The sequence below is a fragment of the Chlorocebus sabaeus genome, chromosome 20 (assembly GCF_047675955.1).
Source record: "Chlorocebus sabaeus isolate Y175 chromosome 20, mChlSab1.0.hap1, whole genome shotgun sequence".
NCBI lineage: Eukaryota > Metazoa > Chordata > Mammalia > Primates > Cercopithecidae > Chlorocebus > Chlorocebus sabaeus.
The window spans coordinates 117,886,397-117,909,366 of record NC_132923.1 but is presented as its reverse complement, the minus strand read 5'-3'; the positions used below and the strand labels follow the sequence as shown (position 1 = coordinate 117,909,366).

The 22,970-nt window shown below is 41.5% G+C and overlaps 1 protein-coding gene across 5 annotated transcripts in view; it reads right to left on the bottom strand.

Annotated features, from left to right (window-relative positions):
• The window catches only part of UBR4 (ubiquitin protein ligase E3 component n-recognin 4), a 138,613-nt gene that overhangs the window by 51,897 nt on the left and 63,746 nt on the right, over positions 1-22,970 (bottom strand). The window contains exons 52-66 of one of the 5 annotated variants that reach the window (XM_073007767.1): positions 22,046-22,220; positions 21,251-21,334; positions 21,021-21,161; positions 20,009-20,130; positions 19,190-19,301; positions 17,133-17,260; positions 16,833-17,010; positions 16,274-16,378; positions 14,591-14,728; positions 13,505-13,679; positions 4,444-4,540; positions 3,695-3,802; positions 3,117-3,233; positions 1,944-2,153; positions 34-183 (exon numbers count right to left, since the gene is read on the bottom strand). In XM_073007767.1, coding sequence (XP_072863868.1) covers positions 34-183; positions 1,944-2,153; positions 3,117-3,233; positions 3,695-3,802; positions 4,444-4,540; positions 13,505-13,679; positions 14,591-14,728; positions 16,274-16,378; positions 16,833-17,010; positions 17,133-17,260; positions 19,190-19,301; positions 20,009-20,130; positions 21,021-21,161; positions 21,251-21,334; positions 22,046-22,220 — 2,040 coding nt within the window. Of the gene's footprint in view, positions 1-33; positions 184-1,943; positions 2,154-3,116; positions 3,234-3,694; positions 3,803-4,443; positions 4,541-13,504; positions 13,680-14,590; positions 14,729-16,273; positions 16,379-16,832; positions 17,011-17,132; positions 17,264-19,189; positions 19,302-20,008; positions 20,131-21,020; positions 21,162-21,250; positions 21,335-22,045; positions 22,221-22,970 lie in introns of all 5 variants that reach the window. The other 4 variants (XM_073007766.1, XM_073007769.1, XM_007980280.3 and 1 more) reach the window with 4 other exon arrangements.

Here is a 22,970-nt window from a genome sequence, read left to right as displayed (position 1 = left end):
CCAACAAGCACGCAGCTTGGGACTTTCACTTACCTCAGAGAGAAAGTAAAACCACGAATGGTCAAAGACAGGAGGCGGGATGCGAGAATTGGTGTCAGCAATCTTTTTGATTTGGTACGGAAGCCTCAGTACCATTTCTGTTAGAAGCTGAGTATAGGCCTCAAACACATCAGCAGCATGGCCCTGGGAGAAGAAAACTTGCATGAGAACCTGTGACTGTCGATTTTCCATGACCACATTTAGGAAAACCGCTGGCTCACTAGGTATATTACATGTTGGAGGTGGTAAAGGGTGCCTTTCAGAGCTGGAATCAAGACTGACTGACAGTTTATTTTACAAACTCAGAAGGCCCAGGCTTCTGGGGGCAATTTAATTACATGCAAAGGTTACAGTGGAGACAGACCTCACTTCTAAAAGTCCTAATATTTCACTCTGTGGCTTTTGACACTGGGTCGATTGTGCTCTGCTTACATAAAGATGAGTGCTAGAAAGGCAAAAAAAATTGGAAAAAAAAAAAAAAAAAAGGTAGTAAGGATCTCTGACTTCCATGAGATGTATTCTATTCCCTAGAACCAAAATTTCCCATGATAACAGGAAATTGTTAAATAAACCAAGGCTGTCAAGATCACTAAACTCAGCCAAGATTCCTGGCTTCACGTAACACAAAAAGGCAGAGGTAAATGAGAGATCTGAGGAAAGTGGAAACAACAGCTATCCTGCAAGTTGTGTGGTCCCATAAAAAGAATCTGTAAGAGTTTGAGGGCACAATGTGCCTCACATATTCAACTCCCAGCTATTCATCGGTTCTGTATCAAGCACTGGAGTTGTAAACAGTAACAAAACATGGTTTCTGCTGAGAGTGTGGAGGGGAAGACAGGTGAGTGAGTGCACAGGGTGCTCCGGGAACCCACGACAAGGCTCTCTTGAGCAGACTTGATAGCAGGGAGTGTGTTAGGGAAGTTTTCCCTAGGATCCAAAGCTTGTGCTGAGTTTTGAGGATGGGTTAGGAATTCACTAGGCAGGGGAAGAAAGGGGAGCAGAGGGAGAGGAAAGAATTCCAGAAGGGACAGCACGAACAAAGGCAACACGTCACATCTTGGGAAATGCACAGGCTGGCAGGGCTGCGTGTAAGGTGTAACAGGTGACAAAGCTAGAGAGTCAAGCAGGTGGCTGGGTCCTCCAGAACTTTTTGGCCTATAAGTTATGGAAAACCACCAAAGAGTCATGAAAAAACAGCAAGACACAGTCAGATCCACACTCTATGCCTATTGTATTCCTCCCCTACTCAAAGCTATTCTGGGGGGGCAGTGAGGAAGAGAGTGGTGATAGCAGTTAATACGGACTGGGCATTGATACATGCTAGGCACTGTGCTAAGTCCTTTACAAACGGCACCTCATTCAACACTCACAACAGCCCTATAAAGTAGATACCATCTGCATGCTCATTTTCCAGCAGTAGAAGCTGAAGGTTAGGAAGGTTAGACAGACAGAACTTCTCCATGCTTCAAGACTGGTAAGTAAGAACACAAGACGGGACTTATCCCAGATTCATCTGATCAGAAGGCCCATCTTCTTAACAATATGTTAAAGGGCCTCTCCATGGTGATGGCACAGGGAATATCTGACATACACGTCATGACCCACAACTGATGATGTTAGCTTGTACCTTCTCATCTTTTTCTAAACTTAATGTGAAATGAGATAACTGTGATTTCATTCAAATCCTCCAATTTACAAAGAGGCAGGAACCAGAATCCCATAGAAGGTTGGGAGAAGTGGTCATTTATTCAGTCAGGCTGAGATTAACCCCAACCAAGGAATACCGGCTCCTTTCTATGGCTCTTCACCCTCAGCCCCTTGAGCTCTCTTCTCTTCACCTCAAGGAAAGAGAAGAGTGCTCTGAACAAAGGACGAGTGTTTCTTTGATGAGGGAAATATCTCACCTTCACATACTGGCGGAGAAAGAATGGGCTCATGTCAGGTGGGGAGGAGGTAGTATGTGGTTTCAGCAACTGGCTGGTAGCCACAGGCTCCTCATCATTCTGTTGGCTCTTCCAATATTCCAGCAGTGATTTGAGCACATGCAGGCAGTAGTCCACAGCCCCAGAGCTCAGTAGAGCTGCTGCTGTGGCACTGGAGATGAGGGAAGACGACTGGGAGACAGAGAAAATACAGAGATGGTAAGAATGGCTTGTAAAAACAATGTGAAATCCGGGTGGGTGTTGGGGATGGGAAACACACTCACAATAGTCCTGGTTTCTATGGCAGTGAGTGAATCAGGCTCTTGCACTGAAACTTCCCCAAGGAAGTTTGTGAGGTTTTTTGGAACTTTTTTGAACAACCACATGGTAAGACAAAGAAACACACCTGTTCTCAACTCTAACCGTGCTACACACACACGTGCCAGAGGCCAGGGAGGCAAGATTAGATAACCTTTCGCCCTGGAGGGGATGGGTTTCCTCTTTTACCGTGAGCAACTAGAAAATAAGCCCAATTCAAGAAGGAGAGAGAAAACTTTCCATTTTAGGCACTTCTGAACAACCCCACCCCACCCCCTATAGAGTCTTCCATAGAACCAGCTTCCAAAGGAGATGGGGGTGAGTGATCACATGCATAAAAAAGTAGGAGAAAAGCTACTGTAAATAAGACCATTAGAAGAGCCTTGCAAATCCCAGCAAACCCCCCAGTTCCTAAGCTCATTAAGATTGGATGCAGTTCAGCCTCAATTTCTACCTTCTCTGCTTTGTGCTAATCTCCTTTCACCACACACACATCGCTTTCTCTCTGCTTTATTACCATACCTTATAGCAACATACACTAGGGGAATCCTCTTAGCCACTCTGTGCCTTGCAGAAGAGAGCCCTGCTTTTCAATAATGGAACTTCCAAACCCTTTAACCCCTCCATTGGAGGGACTGTTAGCAAAGACCAGGGTTGGAAGGGATTCAGAAAAAGGTGGAGGTTCTGCTCTTGAAAAGGTGACAGCTTAGAATCTTACTCCCCTCAGGGAACAATGGCTTTATTCTTACAGGGGACTAGCACCCCTGCGCTGGCCCTAGCACTACCCAGACAATCCTCTTACCTTTCCCCAAACCCATAAACCCAAAGCAAAAATACCTCACATATGGAAGACTTGGATCCAGATTTGGTGCGAGACATGAAGACACTCAGGAGTCTCATTACTACCAGATGGACTTCATTCAGGGCGCTGCGCTCATTCTTCTTGGAGACATCCTGCAGGCCAAAGTATAAGCCCAGAAACCTTTACTTACTTGATGCTTGAGGCATCCTCTGAACAAGATCCCTTCAAATCAAGCCCATCAGCCCTAAAGTGTTCCTTAGATTGAATCAGACACAAAACAACTCTCGGTATATCCATGGACTATACATGGGGTACCCAGAGCCCGATACACTTAGGAGGCCATATTAAGATATAAACAACTAATTTGATGTTTTCACCTCACTGAGCACTAAAGGTCCATAAGGGTAAGAACTTCATCTTTGCCCTCAACTATGCTCAGAGTCCAAAACTATGCTCGGGCCAAAGCAGGCCCTGAATACACTTCTGTTGACTCAACAGAACTGGAGCCCTCAGTGGATGGTTACCCCTTAAAATGAGGTGAAGTTGCTCTATGAACCTGAGGAAGTATCTCAGTCAATCCTGTTTCTCACACAGATTGCCTCTCAGATTTTACCTTTTTATCCATACCCAACTCAGCAATAAGCTGGGAGAGCAGGTTATCTAGGGCCCCCTTATCTTTCTCATCTTCTCCATCCAGATCTGTAGTGAGCATTAGAATGACCTAGAAGTCAAAGAGAGAAAACACAAAACCCAATTTCCTAAAGAAGAACAACTCGAAATACGGGGTGTTTCATCTTCCTGACATCCCTATCAATCATAACTGTAATCCATTACAGCATTCTAAACTCCCAGCATCCAAAGCTTCAGTGTTCAGAGTCAGAAAAGTCAAATTCTGATATATGCCACAGTTGACATTACAAAAAATGTTTTGTAAAAAGTTTGTAAAATTAATGGACTAACCTATATTATATCCAAGCAAAGCAGCTTGAGAAAAGGTGGTACACTGAACTAAGAATTAAAGAACAGTTTTGAAACTGAGGAAGACAGCTAGCGAGTGGAAGAACAGCTATTAGCCTACTAATATCAACGAAGAAACTAGAGACTCAGGATCTCAGGAGTGGGCTTTGCACCGGCTCTGTCAATAACTACCTGGAAGAACTTGCACACTGAAAAAATTCTCTGACCCTTAGCCTTCTCATTGATAAAATGAAGAGCTGTAATTTGTAGCTCAAAAATTAAATTGCATTATTCTGTGGCCTAACACCAAACGAAGGCTTCCAGGTCCTCTGCAATAGAGATGTGGGCATGCTTAAGGATAGTCCAATCATGACCTGACAGAGACCCAGGTGAGCTAAGAGATACCTGCATGTACGGGATGGCCCGGACACCCCCAACGTTGCGTAACTGAGGCAGGGTCTGCAGTAATCTCTCCAACAGCATTAGACGGACCATGTGCAGCCTAAAAGGGTGAGGAAAAGATAGAAAACATGAGCTGTACTCCAACAGAAACCAGCTGAATATAGTTCCCTCCCCACTCCAACCCTGCTACCAAGGTCAACAAGAAGCCTAATGCTTAGGAACAATCTCCAGCATTAAAAAAAAAGTTAAGAACTGCCTACTTGGTATGCCAGTCAGCAACACAGAAGGAGAGATCTCACTCTGTTAAAAGAAAGCAAAACTATTCTAAAATACAACTGATGGCACTGAAAGAAATCCTACTACAGGAAAGTTCAAAGTATTTCCCAAGCCTCCAGGCCCTGGTAGTTCTCAGTTTCAAAGCCAAAGCTCCAACTGCAAGATTTATGGCTTTTTTCTAATATGTGGCCCTATTGTGCCTCCAGACATTATTTTCTAGAATTCTTCTATATACAAATTCTGTATCACCCAGGTGCACAGTGACCCAGCCCTTTCTTTCTCACGTTTCCCAAATTCTTATAAAGTCCAGTCACTGCTCTACTCTCTCACACCTTGTCCACCATCCTCCTAATACAATATTCTGTTTCAATGTCACACTCTCCTACTGGACCCATGAGTTTTCCCATATAATCAATTGGCCATTACCTAGCCCTCATCTGCAGATATACAGCTTACCTTCTGTACTAAGTATGTGCCCCTGGATCTCTAGCTAATATGCTGATTCAAGAGGATGATGAAAATTAATTAAGGTCCTGCTGACAATTTGGTTGCTAGTCTCCCCTAAAACACAATCTCATACAGATTAAGAATATAGTTGCTGAATAAATCAATGGATTCACTTTCATAATTAGTAAATGGTCCTTGTCTCATTTTTATCTTAGAGATTATTTGTAAGAAACCACACGCCTATTTTTTTTTATATATATGTGTGATTTTCACGTGTTACATATCTTAGCAGGTATCCAGAATATTTTCTTTTTCTTTTCTTAAAAAGAAAATTTTTTTTAATACAAAAAAGGACCAAAAAAATTGTTTTAAAGAAAACAGCTGGGCATGATGGTGTGCCTCTAATCCCAGCAATTTAGGAGACTAAGAGGGGAGGATTGGTTGAGCCCAGGAATTCAAAGATGCAGTGAGCTATGATCACACCACTGCACTCCAGCCTGGGCAACAGAGCTAAAGTGAGCTACTGTACCCAGCCCAGAATCTTTTCAAAATAATACAAGTCTGGATGAAAGTACAGGGTCTAGGGTTGGGTGTGGTAGCTCATGTCTATAATCCCAACACTTGGAGGCTGAGGCAGGAGTTCAAGACCAGCCAGGGAAACACAGTAAGACCTCATCTCTACAAAAAAGTAAAAAATTAGCCAGACGTGGTGCCATGTGCCTATAGTCCCGCCTCAGGAAGATCACTTGATCCCAGGAGTTCAAGGTTACAGTGAGCCATGATCATGCCACTGCACTCCAGCCTGAACAACAGAGCAAGACCCTGTCTCTAAAAAAAGAATGAATGAAAGAAAGTATGGGGTCTTACGTGAATTATAAATTATTATGATTCTAAAAAGAACTCAAAGGAATGAGCTAACTGTTCTTCAGAACACCATGCACGTGTCTGTTAATAATTAGCCAAGCTAGGTGGGGACTACAAATGATTTAAGAATTGTTCAAAGATGGACCAGGTACAAGTGAGGAAAGGTGAGATGATAGCAGCGGTTCAACAGTTTCAACATAAAACATAAGACAGATTTGTTTTGAGATGGATTAATATCTTCAGATTTGGAGACCATACACGCAAATATACACACATGAAGAAAAAGTCAACAAAATAAGCAGAGTCTAGACTCAGACCAAGATCACAGCAGAATATTTTCAAACATCATTCATTCACTCATTTTGTTTTCTGAGCCTAGGACACCCCGTTGCCCAGGCTGGAGTGCAGTGGCATAATCACAGCTCAGTGCAGTCTTGACTTCCTGGACTCAAGAGATCCTTCCACCTCAGGATTCTGAGTAGCTGGTACCACTGGCACATGCCATCATGCCCGGCTAATTTTTTTATTTTTTGTAGAGACAGGGTCTCCCTGTGTTGCCCAGGCTGATCTCAAACTCCTGGGCTCAAGCGATCGTCCCACTTCAGCCTCCCAAAGTGCTGGGATTACAAGTATAAGCCACCAGACCCAACCTATTTTCAAACTCTTACACAGTACTCCTGAAACTTTAAAAAACAACAAAAAAGAGTAAACACAGCACCAAAAACTGTAGTTTCCTTTTCTTTAGTGACTTACAGTAAAATTCTGTTTTATTTAAAATAATTCACATTTCAACTAAGCAAAGACTGAAAACCAAAAAAATTTTAAATAATTAACCAATTATTTAATTAACTTATTCATGAAAAAAGGTTAACTTAAAACCACTATAGAGAATTCCATTGTCAATATGGCTAGGTTACCTAAATTTACCCTCTTCCTAAAAACAAACGAAAATCCTAAGAAGATATAACACCATTTTAGAAGCAGTGACGAGTCTCAAGAGATTTTAAAAAAAAATCTACAAGCCACCTGATTCATGCCTGTAATCCCAGCACTTTGTGAGGCCGAGGTGGGTGGATCATCTGAGGTCAAAAGTTCAAGACCAACCTGACCAACATGGAGAAACCCCATCTCTACTAAAAAATACAAAATTAGCCGGGCGTGGTCACACATGCCTGTAATCCTAGCTACTTGGGAGGCTGAGGCAGAAGAATCGCTTGAACCTGGGAGGCAAAGGTTGCAGTGAGCCAAGATCATGCCAATGCACGCCAGTCTGGGCAACAAGAGTGAAACTACGTCTCAAAAAACAAACAAACAAAAAAATCTACAATCACCCAGCATGTTCCCAACCATGGTAAAATTAAACTATAAACCAATAACAAAAAGATAAATAGAAAATTCCCGAATGTTTAGAAATTTAGTAACATACTTTTAAATATCCCATGGGCCAAAGACTAAATTACAACAGAATATAGAAAACAATTTGAATTGAACAGCACTGAAAATACATTATCAAAACACAACATTATCAAAATATATGAGCTGCAGCCAAAGCAAGATTAAGATGGAATTTTAGAAAAAATACGTTGTTTCAAATATGGTTGTTTTTTTTGTTGTTTGTTTGTTTGTTTGAGATGGCGTCTCACTCTGTCACCCAGGCTGGAGTACAGTGGCATGATCTCGGCTCATAGCAACCTCCGCCTCCCACGTTCAAGCAATTCTCCTATCTCAGCCTCCCAAGTAGCCGGGATTACAGGTGCACTCCACCATGCAAGGCTAATTTTTATATCTTTAGTAGAGACAGGGTTTTGCTTTGTTGGCCAGGCTGCTTTTGAACTCCTGGCCTCAAGTGATCAGCCCGCCTCGGCCTCCCAAAATGATGGGATTACAGGTGTGAGCCACCGCACCTAGCCAAATATGTATTTTTAAAGTAGGTTTAAAATACATATGATTAAATGATTTAGGTTTGTATCTCATGAGCCAGAGACAGAACAGGAACAATAGAACAACAACAAAAAAAAAATAGTAAAAAATGGTAAATAGCAAAAGAAAGGAAATAATAAAAAGCAGGAATAAAATAGAAAGCAGACATACAACAGAAAAAAACCAGAACCAAAAGCCAGTTCTTTCAAATAAAGTTGATAACTCCTAGCAAGACTGACAAAGAATAAGTGACCATTGTCAGAAATGAAAAAAGGCAAATCACTACAGATTGTCAAGACATTAAAAAGATGAGGAAAAAAAAAATATGAACAGGTTTATGCCAGTAAAGCTGACAACTTTAATAAAATCAACAAATTCCTTTTAAAATACAATATACCAAAATTGAAACCAAAATAAATAAAAATAATTCTCTAGCATTTAAAGAATAAACCTAATTTTAAATCTTCCCTTACATAAAGTCCAGACTCAGATGACTTCACTGGTGAATTTCTCTAAGAATTTATGAAAGAAAGTACACTAATCTTATACAAACTCTTCTAGAGCAAGAGAAAAGGGGATCATGCCCTGACTTATTTTATGACGCCAGAATAAGGTGAATATCAATCCCTGACAAAGACATCTCAAAGAAAAATGATAAGCCTAAACTAAAAATTAGCAAATCAGGTCACGTGATATAAAGGATAACACACCATGACTAAATAGGTTTAATAATAGAAAAATCAATTAATGTAATCTATAAACTTAAATAAAATAAAGAACAAAAACCATATAAGTGATTCAATACATGAAACACAAGAAACTGGAAATCTTGAAAAACCCATTTAAGATAAAAATCTTCCAGCAAACTAAGAACAAAATTTCCTTAATCTGATAAATATCCATAAAAAACCCTTGCGCTAACATCACACTTAATGAGAAAGTATTGAACCTTTTCACCCTGAGTTTGGGAATGAGATAATGTTCATCATCACCACTTCTTTCAACATTGTACAAGAGGTCCTACCTAATGAAATAAGACAAGAAAAGAAAATTAAAAGGTACGAAGATTGGAATGAAAAAAGTTAAACTGTTATTTGCAGGTGATAAGATTGTGGATGCAGAAAATCCACTAGAATCTATCATTAGAATAAATAAGTGAGCTGGGTGCAGTGGCTCACACCTGTAATCCCAACACTGGGAGGCTGAGGAAGGAAGATCACTTGAGTCCAGAAGTTCAAGACCAGCTTGGGCAATAGTGAGATGCTGTTTCAACAAAATAAATAAATAAATAAAATAAATAAATAAATAAATAAATAAATAAATACTAGGCCGGGTACGGTGGCGCACACCTGTTATCCCAGTACTTTGGGAGGCCAAGGTGGGTGGATCACCTGAGATCGGGAGTTCGAGACCAGCCTGGCCAACATGATGAAACTCTGTCTCTACTAAAAATACAAAAATTAGCTGGGTGCCAGGTGTGGTGGCACATGCCTGTAATCCCAGCTACTCAGGAGGCTGAGGCATGAGAATCGCTTGAACCTGGAAAGTGGAGGTTGCAGTGAGCCGAGATTGTACCACTGCACTCCAGCCTGGGCAAGACACTCCAACCTCTGTCTCAAAAAAAAAAAAAAAAAAAAAAAATTAAAGACAGCTGGGCATGGTTGCATGCACCTAGCTACTCAGGCAGGAGGATTCCTTGAGCCTAGGCATTTGAGGTTGCAAGCTGCTATGATTGTGCCACTGCATACCAGCCTGGGAAACAGAGTGAGACTCTGTCTCAAAAATAAATAAATAAATACAAACAGCTGGGCATGGTGGCATGTGCCTAGTTACTCAGACAGCTGAGGCAGGAGGATTCCTTGAGCCTAGGCATTCAAGGTTGCAGTGAGCTACCTATGATTGTGCACACCAGCCTGGGCAAGGACTGTCTTAAAAGAAAACAAAACAAGAAACAACAAGAATAAGTGAACTAAGAAAGATTATCAGATACAAAGTCAAAATAAAAGTAATAATGAGCTCACTAGCAATTAAAAAGTTATTAAGCCAAAGATGTAAGCAGAACTCAGAGACAGATTTTAGGGAATTTTGAAATTTGACAAGTTAAGGCCAAGATGTTCTGAAGGCAACTTGACCCTCTGGTTGCCAGGACCCCACAGGGCATTTGGAATAGAAATAAAAGCAGAGGATCTTCCTTAAGTGGAGAAGGTTTTCATTTTTTTTTCTTTAGACCTCCTCTGTGGACAGTAGGGAAGGTCTTCAAAGAGAACCTCATAGAAGAACCACAGAAGGCTACACCCTCACTTTAAAAGTAAACAGTAATAAATGACTTCCCTTCACACTCTTCCCTGCACCTGCACCTCCCGCCCCACTCTAGCCTAGGAGCCTAAAAGAAAAACTACCTAACTGAAACCTTAACACTGAGAAGAGGGGAGGAGAAAATGAATAGCTGCTGAGAATATAATCCAGTTTATACATTTGTTTTCCTTTTAATGCTTTTGGGTCCTATTCAATAAATCTTCGCCAAAGCCAAGTTATGAAGACATTTTGTCTTTTAAAAGTAAGAAGGTGTTACCCTTTGTATTTACATCTATAATTCAGTTGATTTTTGCATATAAGATCAGGTCAAGATTCATTTTATTCTATGTGCATTTCCAGCTGACCCATTATTATTTATCGGAAAAAACCCTCCTTTCCCCCATTGTACATAAGTGTCACCTTTGGATCAGGTATGTGTGAAGCTGTTTCTGAACTCCAGCCCATTCCACCAATCTATTCGTCTATCTTCACACCATTATCACATTGTCTTAATTACCGTAGCTTTATAATAAGTTATAGTTCTATAAAGTCCTCTAACTTTATGAATTTTCTTCAATATTGCCTTGGCTAATCCACATAAATGTTTGTATCAACTTGTCAATTTTAACACGTTAACTCCAGCCAAAATTTATGACTAGGATTATACGGCTCTATATCAATTTGAAGACAATTATCTTCACAATGAGTCTTTCAATCCATAAACATATTTCAATCCATAAATGTAGCTCTTCATTTATTTAGGTCTTTAACTTCTCTGAGATTGTGCAGTGTTCAGAGTAGAAGTCTTACATATCTTTCTAATTTATTGCTATGTATTTGATGTTTTTTAATGCTACTCAAATAGATCAAGAAATTTATAATAAGCACAAGGAACACAAAAGAAAAAGAGATTTTAAGAGACATGAAGAAGAGAATATGATGGTCTAACATCTATTTAACTGAAATCCCAGAAAGAGAAATAACAGAAAATAAGACAAAAAGAATATCTGATAAGATTAATAGATGAGATTTTTCCAAAATAAAAGACACTAGCCCACACATCCAAGAGTCCCAAAGACTACTAACTAAGCAAAACAAATGTAAAGAAATAAATCACATATCCTGGTAAAATTGCAAAAATAATGACAAACGAAGATCTTAAAAGTAGCAGTAAAGACATTACTTTCAAAGAAGCAACAGCTAAAATAGGAGGTGATTTCTCATTGGAAATAACAAAAGCCAGGAAATAATAGAATACCATTTTCAACTAGGGAGGTCGGGGGTGCTGCCAACCCAAAATTTTATACCCATCAAAAATACATCCTCAAATGTAAGTTCAATAAAGATATTTCCAGACCAACAAAATCTGAGATATTATAAACCAGTAAACCTCCCTAAAGGGAAATCTAAATGATACAGTTCAGGAAAAAAATGATCCTGGATGGGAGGTCTCAGAGGCATAAAGAAATGTTAGCCACAGAAAATGGTAAACATATGAGTAAAACTTCAACAAACACTGACCATATAAACTATAAAATCCTAAAGGCTTTAAGAAGACATTAAAAAAGTTAAAACACACAAAAATGATCATTTATATTGAGAAGGAGGAGTAAAGTCTTCTAAGATCCTCATATTATTCAGGAAGAAGGTGCAGCTATTAGTTAAACTTCATTTTGAATAAGGTAAGTATGCAAGTTAAAATGCATAATATAACCACTGAAAGATTAAAAACAGAGTAAACAACTTCCAAACCTGCAGAGTTGAAGGAAAAAAGGAAAAAAACAGGAACAAAAAATTAGCAAGTCAACTCAAAAGAAGGCCAACAAGGAAAGAAAAGGACACACATAGAACAAATAAGAAGCACAAAGTAATAGCAGACATCCATTCCAAATCTGTCAGCAATCAACATTAATTGTAAATGAACTCAACTATATCAACTAGAAGACCAAAGTAGACTGGATTTTAAATTTTTAAAGTAAATTTTTAAAAAATCATAGAGACCAAGTTAACTGAACATAAGGGAATTAACCTAGAAATCACACTAAGAAAAATATTAGGAGATTTTTTAAAAACTCTATCAAAATATCTATTAACAGAACCAGAGAAATTCATCCAGAGAAGTAAACGGCTTACATTCAAGCAGTAGGATATAGAGAATGTGGAAGGCACTCTTTGATGCCCCCTTTAAATGTCTCTGATGCCTGACTGCATCAGGCACCATATTTTTTCCCTGATAGGAATCAGTTAGTTCAAAATTCTGGGCCAGGCACAGTGGCTCACACCCGTAAATCCCAGCACTTCCGGAGGTGATGAGCGGATCACTTGAGCTCAGGAGTTCCAGATCAGCCTGGGCAACACGGCAAAACATCATCTCTACAAAAAATACAAAAATTGGCCAGGTGTGGTACCACACACCTGTAGTCCCAGCTACTCGGGAGGCTGAGGTAGGAGGATCACCTGAGCCTGGGAGGTTGAGGCTGCAGTGAGCTGTGTTCACACCACTGCACTCCAGCCAGGGTGACAAGAAGGAGATCCTGTCTCAAAAAAAAAAAAAAAAAAAAATTCTGACTTACTTAGTTTTGCACTAATGTAACAACTACTGGCCTCAACAAATTCAACAAACATTATATCTTGAGTCTGATTTTTCAGGTTTGTCTTCTATTTCTCTAGTTACCTCTGGGATAAGAATACATTCACTTCACCAATCTAGCACCAAACTCCACCACAAAAATGGATTAGAATTTTATAGATCACTTTCAGTTTCAAAATGCTTCACCACTGGTATTTCTAGCCATAAGTATGTATTTGCTATGTCTTATTTCTCCTTCACCTTATGAACATGCTGAACAAGGAGCACTTCTGGGACACCTAATACGTATACCTAAATGTTGAGCCTCCAGCAGTGCCATTTGTAAAGAGGATGCCATACATTGAGTGTATGGATATTGATGAAACTGGAAAGATTTGAGTAAGGAAGACATGTTTTTATGACAATCACTTTACAGTCACTAAGATATTCAGAGGAGCCTTAAGAGAAAGACCACTTCCTATTCTCTCTGTAATTGATTTAATATAATTCTAAGACAAAGACAGACCTAGAGCACTTCCTAAGATTTTAAACTGTTTCAGAAGTTTATACCTTTATATTTTAAAAGAAATATACTGTTATCACCACTCTACCTCCTACAACTGATCAGTCCTACTATTCCTGAAACAGTCTCAGATAGGCAAGTCTCTTAACTGTGGAGGACTAGGTTTTGACCTGTTGCTAGTGTGGACATCTCCTTCAGCTTCTCCTTCTCCTTCTCCCTCGGAGCCATCTCCCTCCTGGTGCCCAGTAGTGGTGCTGATGGCTCCAGTGCTTGAGCTGACACTTCCTGGTCCAGCCGGATGCCCCTCAGCTGTAGCATCGCCATAAGCACTGCTCCGGCCAGACACTAGAGGGAAATAGTTTAAAAAGCACAAATCAACTCCCAAAGCATGAAGGAACCCAGTGCATTCTAAAGCAGCAGCCAATAGATAATAACGGATAGCATTAGACAGCAACTGGTAGCATTTTTTTCTTATACGTAAAGCTAAGTAAGACCCCACAGCATTGTGTTAAATCACTCTCACAGTAGCCATTAACCCTTCCCCAGTACCTAAGACCCACCTATAAGAATGATCTTAATCTCAGATGCTAATACATTTCTATCTCGTACTTCAGAGGAAACATACACTGACATGGGAATCTATAAATTATTAGCTGCTCTTAATCTCCTCTGTAAAAATTGTATCTGATTGCTACCCATGGACTGATATGGAAGGTCAAACCAAAATGGCTGTCATGTTCCCTCATTCTAGAGCCCCACCTCATCAGCTAGTAGACTGTGGGGATGGTATGCTATGTGAACACATCAGATCATTAACAATAAGATCGTGTAAAAAAAAACCCTCCCCCAAATAAATAAGGAGCAGAAACCATAGGATAACGGGTTTCAAGGTGACACCATAACTGTTTTAGGCTAATCATGACTTAGAATTATGCACATTATCACAGTTTCAGAGAGAGAAGAAAAAAAAAAAAAAAAAGAATTACGCATGTCAATGCTTTTTTTCCACTAACAGATAATTAGTAAATATCTGTAAAATATTTCAATACTAACCCCCTGAGCTTAAGCCACTGAACATTTGAAACTCGAAAGTTGAGGCCAAATGAATCCATAAGACTTTCAGAGAGTCCACAAGACTTTCAATGAGTCTCTATAACTTTTCTTTGCAAAAACCAACCCCAGAACCCAAGCAGAGATTCCTGTTTTGTCCCCACCCTCTGCCCAAGGAGACAGGACCCCCCTCCATGGCACATTACCACTGTGCTCGCCAGCCACTGAGTCCACTGCACTGCCCCCGCTCTCCGAGCCCACACTACCACCGTGGTCAGCAGGAGAGGTCCGAAGGGTAGAACCATCTGTTGCTGCTGTGCTGCCCTCGTCGTCTGAGGCTGGAGCTGAGAGAGTAACGAGAGCTGTTACAGGTTAAAAAAAAACAAAAAAAACCAAAAAAAAAAACAAAAAAAAAGCCCTCCTTGGAATGAAAGCATCAAACCACATAGTGCCTAGGACACAATGCAGTTTATATATCCTGTCGTCAAAGAAAAAAGGGAAAGATTTGCTTTGCTGGTTAATCGCTAACAGAAACAAACACTATACACGGTGCATTGCAAACAGTACTTAGACAGGAGTGAAGAAAACCCAGTTCACTGGGCATTTCCTTCGCTGTTTACATTACAGTGCAAGTTCAGTAAGAATCTGTGACATGGACGCTGAGTTTTCTAGCTAAAATGCTTCATGGTCACCATTGTTTAGGTGTTACTGACACCTGCTGAGAGATCTGAAACTAGCCATTACCATTCAAAGCATAGAACTCTGAATTTTAATGAGATTTGTTTTGAAATCAGTCAATTTTTGCTTATGTTAGGAAGTCACTTAGCATGAGCTCTTCAATCAACCCGGTTTTGTTTTTTTTAGCAAGTGGTCCAAAGGGGAGCTCATGGGGAAATTTCACACCTCCTAATCATCCTCATCAGATGCTAATAATGAAGCAAGGAAATTCCCCAGAGACAGCCACAGCATCCAGGATCAGGGCTGAGCTGAGACAGGAGGAAAATGCTGGATGAGATACATGGGGGAGGAAAGCCAGGACAGCCACAGAGCACAGCGGGAACACGACTGCACAACACAACAGCAACCTCAGAGCCTGAAATGGCAGCAACTAAAGAGACCTGAGAAAAGCAACAAGCCATGGCAGCAGGTGGGCCCAGCCGCTCTCTCCCTTTCTTATCTACCCAGGCTAAAACTTCCAAAAGAAAAGAAAAAAAACAAACACAAGGAAGCATCAGTCTCAAAAACTACAAATCAACCCTTAAATTACTCAGGGGTTGACCAGGTATCTCCATTTGGTCCAACTCTCTATTCAGGAAACATTTTTTTTAATCAGATTAGGGAAAAGATTAAAAATAAAGAGCAGATGAGTTCTGGAGATTTCCTATAGATTTCAATTGTCTACAAAAACCCTCTCTCTCAAGCTCATAGATCCCTGATGGTTGGTCACACGGACCAAGAATTCTGAAGTACCATCTAGCTTCTTGTAGCTCTCCTTTCATTTGCAAATGAAGTTAAAAAAAAGTAAAAGGTATGAGTTCTATTTCTTGTCTCTCTTTTAATACTGTCTAAATTGTTAGAGCTCTGACAAAGAATGCTGGAAGCTGAAGTGGAAGCCCTGTAGCTGATCAGCCTGCATGCCGCTCTCTCGGCTTTTCCATGGGGAAGTAGCTGAAGCCAGGCAGCATGCAAAGTGTGAGGAAGCGGAGCTGTGCGCAGCAGGGCCGAACCACAGCACTACACCCTCCACACCCATCTTTCTAAAGCCAAGGCAGAAGCAGGAAGTCCAGAATGGCCTGTCAAAGCAGCTGCCCATTACACTCTCACAGCAGTGGAGACAAGGCCTGAGGGTCCTGGGGCCCTGAGCCGTGCTCCTTGCTGTGGACAGTTACCTGATGCTGTGGTGTCAGAGAGGGTTCCTGCGTCCAGAGAGGAAGAGCTGGGTGCCTGGCCGGACAGTCCCAGGCTCTGCAGGCCCAGGGCACTGCTGCTGCTGCCTGGGAAACAAGTGGAGAGTGAGCACAACATCCCCTCCAGGTCCCATCCACAGTGCTGCTTTGGCCACGTGCTGCCCTCAAGAGTCTCCAAACACCAGCATGTGACCCCCTCTGGCCTAGAGGAAGTTAGCCAACAGCCACTGCTGTCCACCCACCAAGTTCAGTTACAGAGATGGTGGAATGCTTCCTTCAGCTCAGGCAGGACACAGGCTGGAGGAATCTAAGCTTCGAGAGGAAATAACCCAAACTGGCAGAAACTATGAGATTGGCGCTCAGACTGAAATTCCCGCCACAGCCCTCTCACTCTCCACCTGTATCTCTGAACAGCTCTCACCCAGATCAACCTCTCCCCAAATCTGGGGACAAGCTAAGTCAGCTGGATATCAGTAACTGCCAAACCCTCTTTTCCTGCGCAAGGCCAATGGGCTGCTTTGTTCCTGGCATGGCCTTCTACCTTGTTGGTCCTGCTGCAGGCTCAGGGCAATGGCTAGTTCAACCATGGTCTCGTCATCTGCATCAGGCGGGATGTCCAGCATGGGGGGGAAGCCCTCTGCGCCTGCCAGCAGGGCCTCCAGGGGAGAGGGGTTGCCATTGTTGACATTTTCAGCTGTCTCCAGGACCATCGACTCAGACTGCAGAGAGAAAGCTCTGTCAGTGTCCCATGGTAAATGGTAACTTTTGGAAGTCCACTGAATAAGAGCTAGAGGAGAGTTTTGAAGCTCCTCCTCCCCTTCTCCTGCTGCCAGAGACTCACCACCATCTCAAAATCTCCATGGTCCACCTCACTCTGTTCCTGGCTTTCCTGACGGATGTGACCACCATTCGGGATCCCTGATGACTGCATTTTCTCATCTGCATCATCATCGTCATCATCATCCTTGTCTCCTGAGTCAAAGAAACCCCAGTCACCTGAAGGTGCTTGCTTTCCTCCTTTGACACATGGTGCGATAAGTCACGTGGCAACAAAAAGCCTGGCCAAGCTACCAGCTAGCACCCTGGGCTTTAGTGGGAGAACTCCGGGGTGCTATGCCTGGCCTTGTTCTCTTACTTCTTGGATCTACAGCATCTGGGAAGATGGAGGCGGCTGCGACAGCTTGCCCCCCCACAAAAATAAAATGTTTTCCAGCTAGTGAAGGAAACAACCTTGGATTCCAAAGGGATTTCCATAAAGCCGAGAGATCTAAAACCAGTAGGCCCCTCAAGTGCCCACTAACTCTCAGGAGACCTTGGATAAGACAGGAAAAATCATATGATTGGGATCTTTACCTTTTGTCTGTCATGACAGATTAGAATTTATTTCACTACTTTTTTCTAAAACAACTAGGTCAGTGAGATTTTCACACTATGTAAGTATTATGAAAAGAACCAGAATTGAAGTGTAAAACCACTGACTGGAAACCAAGGATACCACTGCAGGTCCTGCCTGTGCCAGCTTTTGTGTGAAGGTGAGAAGGCCTTCTAATAAGGAAGATGTCCAGGTGAGACTCCTAATTGTCAGAAGAGGATAGAGACCTCGTCTTCCACTCAGTGGATTGCTAAAGCATGTAAATATGTCCCTTAGAAACATAAACTATCTCCACTCTAGGTTCTTGCTAGAGAAAAGAGCCACAAACTTAGACAAGATAAATGATATGCAAGGAAGACTGTCTGAAAGTCACAAAGTTGTGTACATTCCTCTAGACATGCACTGTCCACCAGCCACATGTGGCTACTGAGCACTTAAAACATGGCTGTCTACAAGGAGATGTGCCACTAGTGTAAAATACATTCTGGATTCCCAAAATGGTACCAAAACAGGCAAAATATTTCACTAATAAATTTTGTATATTGACAATATATGTTGAAATAACATATTTTATATACTGGATTAAATAATTAGTAAATCAATTTTACATTTTACTCTTTATAATATTGCTATTAGAAAACTTAAAAGTACGGCTGGGCAGTGGCTCATGCCTATTATCCTAACACTTTGGGAGGCCGAGGCGGGTGGATCACTTGAGGTCAGGAGTTCAAGACCAGCTAAGCCAACATGGTGAAACTCCGTCCCTACTAAAAATACAAAAATTAGCTGGGTGTGGTGGCACACGCCTGTAATCCCAGCTACTTGGGAGGCAGAGATTGCAGTGAGCCGAGATTGTACCATTGTACTCTAGCACTCTAGCCTGGATGATACAGTGAGACTCTGTCTCAAAAAAAAAAAAAAGAAAAGAAAAGAAAATTTAAAGGTACATAGTGACTTTCATTTGAAATTTACTTCTAAATCAAGCCAAGTAACCAGAATTATATAATTCTGTTATTCAGACACCTTTTAAAATTGCTTTTACTGAATCGTAAAATGTTATGCCCTTGACTGTGTCCAAGTGTATCATGAGGGAAACTCCTGTGAAATTTGCTATCCAACTTATTGTAGGTAAGTCCACTAAGGATTCTGCCCCTTTGGCAACAAAATGGACATTTAATGAAGAGCTTCTATCGCAAGAAAAGTTATGTTTTTGTTTTGTCTTTGGTCACTGTGCTTTTATTTTTGCTATGGCTCTTAGGAAACTTTCAGCCACCTCACAAGGTCCTACATTGTTGTTAGGTGAGCCATGGCCTCTCATCTTTATTTTTATTCTACTTACCATATACATTTTGATGTGCCACCTTAAATTCTTTATGGGGTGAGGTAGCATTAGAAAAAAGGTAGATACATAAATAAAAGTCTCCAGGACCTTGGTCAACATGCGTAGCATGTCTAATGCTACTGTACCTCCCTCTCTCCCCTCCTCCCAAATACAGGCTTGAGCCTAAACCCAGACCTCACATTACCCATTGGAGTGTTGCTTCGAGGGGAGGAGGGTAAAGTCACATGTCTCCGTTTGTTCCTGGGCCTTAGGACTCGAATTAGAGCTTGTTTACAAGAGAAGCTCACAGCAGGATCCTGAGGTTTAAAAGGAAACTGTCACACTTTGGTCTCGTATTATTCATGAAACTTTCTATAAAACACTTTCCTTTCTTGGTCACTCTCTCCCACACATGTGGATACCTCTCTACTCTCACCTGCAACCCAGCGGACCAAGTTCAGCAGGCACATCAGCAGGTTAAGTTAATCCCCCGTTCCTGACCTGGCACACATAAAAGAGCCATTCACTAACTTCCTGTCTCTCAGTTCCTGGGGATAGACTGGCAAGTCATTCACTCCTGAGGCCATTTTGGCCCCTTACAAATGGCTTTGGCTTTTTATCAGATGATCAGGCCCCCAGTGCGCATCTTAGCTCTGTGCTAAAATCAGTAGTTTTAACACTAAGCTTCTGTGAAAGGGTCACTGGAAATAGAAATCTTGATGTACTACTTTCATTCATGCCCTCATTTAAGTCACAACTCACTGAGTTACCTAGCATTTACCATGCAGCAAGCAGCAGGCCAGTCCCTGGTGATTCAGCACTGAATAAGAGAGACTGAGCCCATCCCCTTTGCAAATCTTTCTCTTCCACGGAGTAAGATCTTAAAGCTTTTATTGATATTCGAAACTTCATTCCCTTCAGCTTCCTTTAAATCTATTTTATTTCATTAGTTTAGCAAGCTAAAAACAATTTTCCAGACATTCCCTGGCTGCTGAGAGCTCTCTGGGATTGTAATGCTACGTACAGGACACAAGAGCATCTGCATGTAGATCTTGGATGCTGTGTTAATACAATCCAGCTCACAGGTGCAGTAGCCATGGATGATGTCCACCAGAGCATTGACAGTAGCTTCAATATGAGTTAGGCCTAAAGGAGACACAAACATTGTTTGAAAATCTGGAGCAAAAAGCTCTAACCACTTGAGAGTCTGAGACAAAAGTGTAGCTTTTTATCGCCACATAAATGGTCATGCAAACAAAATGACAAACACTCACACACACACTCACTCACTCACACACAGTAGCCTGTCAGTATTATTTGTGATTTGTTTCATTAACAGTTTCCTAATCTCCCAAATTGTCCTCAAAAGCCTTTCCAGATATCCTGAGTCACAGAAATAAGTAGCTGTCCACTCTCTCTGGATATCAAAAGACAAGGCAAGGAAATATGAAGAGGAAGGCAGATACTAAATGTCTCCTAATATCCTCCAACCTCAGGTGATGACAAAACATGACCTTGACATGCCTTTTAGGTTCACCCACCCAAGTGTCCTCCAAACATGAATGAGCACCAGGATCATCCTACTTTTCTATATTGCTATTCAGACCCTTACCCTTCAATCTGAATTTTCAATAGTATAAGAAGTTAGAGACCAAAAGAAATATAATAGTCCTCAAGATACTTTTGCCTTTTGAGCTGGCTTTAAGTCAAGTTATCAAAGATTTTTTAAAACAATGATAAACCAGTGAGGAGACACACACACACACACACACACACACACACACACACACAGTGCCTCTTTATGTAAAATATTCAACCCCAGTGAAAAGATATGGTACAAGAAAATCCCACTCTGCCACACTGCTAAATTCCTCAGGAACATTGCATTTATCTCACAGACTTCTACTTCTCAATTATGAATTCTGGAAGAAATGGATTATGGAGAATGAAGGCTAATGGCTAATGGTCATGGCTGTGCAAAGATAGAACTTACATCAGGCTTCATTACCAAGATTCAAATATCCCTTTTAACATACCTGGAAGGCAGGCAGGTGCCAAGAAGGCATTCTTGGGTTTAGATGCATGGAGTTTCCAGAAGTGGTTCACAAGCTGGGTGATGAAACTACAGCAATCTCCTTCCAACTGCTTCTGCGGTTCTTTCCCCTCATCCATTCCTTCTAAGCAGGAGAAAGAAAATTATCAACGATGGTAAATCTGAGGTGGAATTTAATTTGTTTTAAGGTTAACTCAGGTCAAGGAAGCTTGCCTGGGGAGGGAGTTTCAAGTGGGGGCCCAATCAATATGCCAACTATCCCTAGACTCCAGCAGGCACATCTAGGAAAAAAACAGTCTGGGAAAGGAATATCGCAGAAAACATTGTATGTTAGAATTAAGTAGAAGGGGGAGCATTTAGGACGTTTACAGTAGATTCAAAGATCTCAGTTCCAACTGTTCAACTTCTAAAACCTAGAGGAACATATGAACATTCTAGAGATTTCTCTAGAATAATTCTGGGATTCTAGTATTAAAAGGGGGAACAGGATGATGATGGAGCATGTAAATAACAGAGAATTGTAAAGGCAGCAATCAGCTCAATTTGACAATGACAAAACAGGTTTGCTACCCAGCCAACAGAAAAGGAGATGAGGAAACAGCACTAAGCACTGAGAAAGCTGCTACACATATTAATAATAGCACTGGCAAAAGAACAGCATGAAAGTGAAAGATATGCCACAGATGCTTCAAAGCAACCAGGGCCCAACCAAGCTTAGCTTTCCCCTGAAGCTCCTAAGAGGCAGTAACTTCAGAGACAGATTATATCTGATGTCTATAACACTAAATAAACTCAAGGATAATCAAAAGGATAAGCACTGGAAAAAGAATGTGTTTAAAATGGTACAATCTCAATGTCAAAAGGCCCTACAAGGTAGAAAGACCAAGAAGCAAAATCCCTGTCTCTGAGCACGCAGTCACTCAGAGGCCAGTAAGAACAGTAAGGATGAGAGGGTAAATAGGCATATGAAGCAGATCTCAGGACCACGGCCACAGGGGCCAAGTTCACCTGTTTCCATCTGGGGCAGCTTTGACTCCGTAAAGTGGACAAGGTTGTTGGGGCGCATGATGGCAATGGAGCGAGCTGTGATCACTAGCCTCTGGAACACCTCGGGGTCCAAATCCTTGCCTTCTTTGCTGGATGTGTTGAGACACTGTACAGCTTTGCTCAGCAAGGCCTGATCCTATAAAACAACAGGGGCACAGAGGGTCAGCCATAAGCAAGAGCTGGGTACAAAAGCAAAGAGGAGAGAAAAGCTGGCAGATCACCAGGATTATTACCTCCTCTCAAGAGAACAGGCCAATGAACACCAATCACCTACAACAAATCTTCAAAGCAGCCCCATATAGTTAAGTTTCTTAATACATAAAATACTAATGTCATTAAAAAATTAAAAACCCTGCAGTATCAAAGCATGATGGGAAAATTCAAATCTACTCAGTTCTCTAGAACTGCTGGATTTCTTCCTCCTACAACAGAAGAGCCATTTCCTAGCAAATTCATATTACCCAAGGACAGTGTTTCCAAAATTGCCTTTCCTCGAGAGGCTCAGCAGGTTAAACTCACATTTTTCAGTTCCCTGGGTTGGAGGCACAGAAGCTAACCAAAGCTCTGGGTTGATGGTTCCTCTCAGAGCCTTTCTTCCTCAGGGGTCTGAACTGTCATCTTTTCCATCTACAGAAATTGGCCCAATTTGTCTCCTTTGGCAATGCCTTTCTTTTATAAGTGATACCCTCTTTCCCCAGATTTTCCCATCAGAGGCACTCCAACAACTATGCAACACTTGTCTCACCAACAAGGACAGTGCACCTCTCGTGTTACGCCACAGCTGACGGAGGGAAAACACTAGCAGTCTGTCTCCTGACGGACTCCCTCACCTCACCCTTTTCCAGTGAGAAGGCCACCCACACTCAATGTCCCTCCCTCTCTTTCT